This window comes from Bos mutus, chromosome 10, assembly GCF_027580195.1.
Source record: "Bos mutus isolate GX-2022 chromosome 10, NWIPB_WYAK_1.1, whole genome shotgun sequence".
In the NCBI taxonomy this organism is placed as follows: Eukaryota; Metazoa; Chordata; class Mammalia; order Artiodactyla; family Bovidae; genus Bos; species Bos mutus.
This window is the reverse complement of record NC_091626.1, coordinates 23695814-23700561: the sequence shown is the minus strand read 5'-3', so window position 1 is coordinate 23700561 and position 4748 is coordinate 23695814. Positions and strand designations below refer to the sequence as shown.

The following is a 4748-nucleotide window of genomic DNA, read 5'->3' as shown; positions in this document are numbered from 1 at the left end:
TGAGGGGAGGAGGAGAAGGGGACGACAGAGGATGAGATGGCTGGATGGCATCATCGACTCAATGGACATGAGTTTGGGTAAACTCCGGGAGTCGGTGATGGACAGGGAGGCCTGGCTTGCTGCAGTCCATGGGGTCGCAAAAAGTCGGACACGACTGAGCGACTGAACTGAACTGAACCCGTTTTGTTGGACTCAGGATAGAGTACGTTGGGCAAGGGAATGTGCTACTGGGGTGCTGGCAATGATGTTTCTAGACCCTGGAGCTTGGATGCCCAAGTACGTTCGGGTTACGAAATACACACTTAGGGCAGGGTTTTGTGTGTGTTGTGTGTGGTGTTGGAGAAGACTCTTGAGAGTCCCTTGGACTGCAAGGAGATCCAACTAGTCCATTCTGAAGATCAGCCCTGGGATTTCTTTGGAAGGAATGATGCTAAAGCTGAAACTCCAGAGTACTTTGGCCACCTCATGCGAAGAGCTGACTCATTGGAAAAGACTCATGCTGGGAGGGACTGGGGGCAGGAGAAGGGGACGACAGAGGATGAGATGGCCGGATAGCAACACCGACTGGATGGACGTTGAGTCTGAGTGAACTCCGGGAGTTGGTGATGGACAGGGAGGCCTGGCGTGCTGCGATTCATGGAGTTACGAAGAGTCGGACACGACTGAGCGACTGAACTTGTGTGTGTGTGCGTATTTGTCTATAACTCATTAAAAGTTTTAGAAAAAAAAGTTGAGAGAGGCTAGAATTCTTGGAATTCTGCCTAAAGGCATTCAGCTCAGGTTTCACCACGAATCCATATCCAACACGCTTCACTCCCAACAAGCGAGGGATGTTTGAGGCAGAAAAGAGGCGTGGGCGGGGCGGGTTCCGCTCCATATTATAGACAGCAGAAAATCCCTGTGCGCCCCACCCTGGGCCAGGAGAAAGACCCGGTGCTTTAACCTCCAACGAGCAGGGGTCCGAGACCTAAAGGGACGCCTCCAGAGGCGGCTCAGCTACAGATCTCTCTCGGCTCCAGGCGACGCCTGACACCGTCGGACGTCCGAGCGCCCTCCACCCGGCCTGAGGCGAAAACTCCAGTAGCCGCCCGCGCTTTCACGCTCAGGGTCCAGACTGCGGCTGTGGGCCCGGGATGGTGGCGACAGTGACGCTGGAGCCCGCGGGCCGCTGCCGCTGGGACGAGCCCGTGCGCATCGCTGTGCGCGGCCTGGCCCCGGGGCAGCCGGTCACGCTGCGCGCGTCCCTGCGCGACGAGAAGGGCGCGCTCTTCAGGGCCCACGCGCGCTACTGCGCCGACGCTGCCGGCCTGCTGGACCTGGAGCGCGCGCCCGCGCTGGGCGGCAGCTTCGCGGGGCTCGAGCCCATGGGGCTCTTTTGGGCTCTGGAGCCCGAGAAGCCTTTCTGGCGATTTCTGAAGCGGGATGTACAGACGCCCTTCGCCGTGGAGCTGGAGGTGCTCGACGGTCACGAGCCCGAGACCCAGCGGCTTCTGGGCCGGGCGGTGCACGAGCGCGACTTCCTGGCGCCCGGGGTGCGGCGCGAGCCGGTGCGCGCGGGCCGGGTGCGCGCCACGCTCTTCCTGCCGCCAGGTGGGCCTGGGGTGCTGGGGCCTGGCGATCGTGTTCTCTAGGCCGTCTCGGTTTGTGATACCGCTTCCCGGGAAGGGTGGCTTGGGATCAGGGTCAGAGAAGAGAATGTTGACTAAATCAGTGACCTCACAGCCACAATGGAGGCTTTTGATTTGTTCTGCACTCTGTTACGCGGTTTGCTTGCATTATCTCATTTAACCTCTGTATCCCAAAGAGGTGGATACTGTTATTATGAATATTTAAAAAAAAAAAAAAAAAAGGACTGGATGGGTCCGTAGGTTCACTTTGCTATGAATAACTTCAGCTCTGACACAGTATGATGCTGCTAAGTCGCTTCAGTCGTGTCTGATTAGACGGCAGCCCACCAGGCTCCCCCGTCCCTGGGATTCTCCAGGCAAGAACACTGGAGTGGGTTGCCATTTCCTTCTCCAATGCATGAAAGTGAAAAGTGAAAGTGAAGTCGCTCTGTCGTTTCTGACTCTTAACGACCCCATGGACTGCAGCCTACCAGGCTCCTCCATCCATGGGATTTTCCAGGCAAGAGTACTGGAGTGGGGTGCCATTGCGACACAGTATGATGGCCTTACACAATATGATGACAGCAGAGGAATCTAGTGCCTCGTCACTCTTCTCGAGTGTCCTGTGTACACTGGGCCCCTTACCTACTTTTTCATGCTCCTCTCTACCACAGATCACTTTTCAGACTTCACGGCCTTCCTCACCTAAAGCCTCACAGGATTTCTCTTTTTTTCCCTCTAAGCAGACATCTGAACCAAAGGTATCACCAAGGATTTTGATTTGCTTTTGAAAGCTTCGTTTTGATTCTCAATTCTGTGCCCAATCCTATAAAAGAACACTGCAAATCAACTGTCTAAAATCCTCCTTCCATGATATAGTATTAGACTCCTTCACAACTAAAGATTCTCCAAGTATACCTTGGAAATAATTTGGAATTTGTATCCCTTGTTCAATAATGACTCAGAGAGCTCTTTTCTTTCCTCTGATTCACAGGCACCCACTAAATACTTTAGAAAGATTTCTAAAAGGAAATAAAATTCTTTAATAAATTATATAATACATTCTGTTTATAATATTGCCTTCTTTAGGATCTGGACCTTTCCCAGGGATCATTGACATCTACGGTATTGGAGGAGGCCTGTTGGAATATCGGGCCAGCCTTCTGGCTGGCCATGGCTTTGCCACATTGGCTCTAGCTTATTATAGCTTTGAAGATCTCCCCAAGAAATTCGATACCATAGACCTGGACTACTTTGAAGAAGCCCTGTGCTACATGCTTCAACACACTCAGGTTCTCCTAATGTCCTTTATCATTCTCTGTAGAACCTGCAGAGAGTGTGTCACTTTGCACTCACCTACGCCAAGTGCACTGATGCTGCTCTACTCTTCTTTCACAGACATTTCTTTTGAAGACTTCCTTGGTTTTAGGTACCTTTAGGTATACTTTCTCTGTCAGATGGGTTAAAATTGCCGACTTCATTGTAAAATTCATGTGAGATTTTATTTCAGGGAATTATGTAGTAATATTAAAATTTCTTCAAGTGGAGTTTTTTAATTTTTTTAGCTTTGCATGCTTTTTAATCTTTATATTTCTGTAGCAGAATATGTTCTCAGACTTGATCGAAACTTGTCCACCCATTTCAGAAGCTAAGAACTACTTAATTGGACTCTGAAGTCTTACTTTGTTTCTATAAAGCTAAGCATTTTTCAGTATATATTTAGATGTGGTCTGATAATGATTCACTTCTTGGGACAGACTTTCCTTTCACAAGTTAGATACCCAAGAACATTGATGCTATAATTCCACCTGAGTGAGGCTCTGAACTCAACAGGCACCATGGCTCAGCATTCTCTAGTGCATGACTCTCTGGAAGTTTGCAACCAGTTCCCAAATTTACCAGTGAGGTGAGTTTTTAAGATTTGTTTGCCACGTGTCCAGGAAGATAATCTTTACAAGGAAAGAATCTCCTCTGTCAGCTGAGGTTGAATGTCTTGTGAGCAGTTCACAAGTCAAAGCTAGCAGCATCTCTAGTTGCATTTAGAAAAATGTTTTTCTCTGGAGTAGGTTTTTGACTTTTGTCTCTTCTTTTCTTGCAGATAAAAGGCCCAGGCATTGGCCTTCTGGGCATTTCTTTAGGGGCTGATATTTGTCTCTCCATGGCCTCATTTTTGAAGAATGTATCAGCCACAGTGACCATCAATGGATCTGGATTCAATGGAAGCAAAGCTATGTACTACAAAGAGAACTGCATTCCACCACTGGGCCATGACCTGAGGCGAGTGAAGGTAGCTTTCTCTGGCCTCGTAGACATTGTGGATATAAGGAATGACATTGTAGGGGGATGTGAGAACCCCTGCATGATTCCAATAGAGAAGGCCCAGGGGCCCATCCTCTTCATTGTTGGTCAGGATGACCATAACTGGAGGAGTGAGTTTTGTGCCCAGATAGCCTCTGAACGGTTACAGGCCCATGGAAAGGAAAAACCCCAGATCATCTCTTATCCTGGGACCGGGCACTACATTGAGCCCCCTTATTTTCCCATGTGCCCAGCTTCTTTGCACAAATTATTGGACAAACCCGTGATGTGGGGTGGGGAGCCCAGGGCTCATTCTAAGGCCCAGGTAGATGCGTGGAAGAAAATTCTAACCTTCTTCACCAAACACCTTGGACCTTCCCCCAAATTGTAATGCACTGCTCTGCTACTGACAGGAGAGAGAGATTCAAGGTTGGATTTTAGTGTTTAATAATCTTATGTGAATCATTTGTACCCTGGGTAACATTAAATTCATGTCATTGTTATTAATGATTTATTGTAGGAAACTTTTTGGAGTTTTATTTTGTAATGAATTTTTCTAATGTAACACATACCTCTTGTAGAAGATTGGATTAAAAGTATACAATACAAAATAGTAAAAAGTATCCCCACTGTTAAAATTTGTGTTTTCATCTAGGTGTTTTTACTTAAGACTTGGAGGCACAGATGAAATTTAAAGCTGAACAAATACTAGGTTACTTTTTCCATCATTGGGAGAGAATGACCATTCAGCATTTGCTCCTGGTTCAACTACTACTGACAGAAGAATTCTCATTGGCTAAAATATACAGAGGTGTTGATAGAAGGATAGCCAGACTGACCTTT

The 4748-nt window shown here is 48.0% G+C and overlaps 1 protein-coding gene across 1 annotated transcript; it reads left to right on the top strand.

The window, feature by feature from the left end:
- The first annotated feature begins 754 nt into the window (after positions 1-754).
- Positions 755-4471, top strand: ACOT4 (acyl-CoA thioesterase 4). The gene is made up of 3 exons (XM_070378505.1): positions 755-1590; positions 2697-2899; positions 3706-4471. Exons 1-3 carry the CDS (start codon positions 1134-1136, stop codon positions 4294-4296), a joined length of 1251 nt encoding a protein of 416 aa, XP_070234606.1. The 5' UTR covers positions 755-1133; the 3' UTR covers positions 4297-4471.
- Positions 4472-4748: the final 277 nt, after the last annotated feature.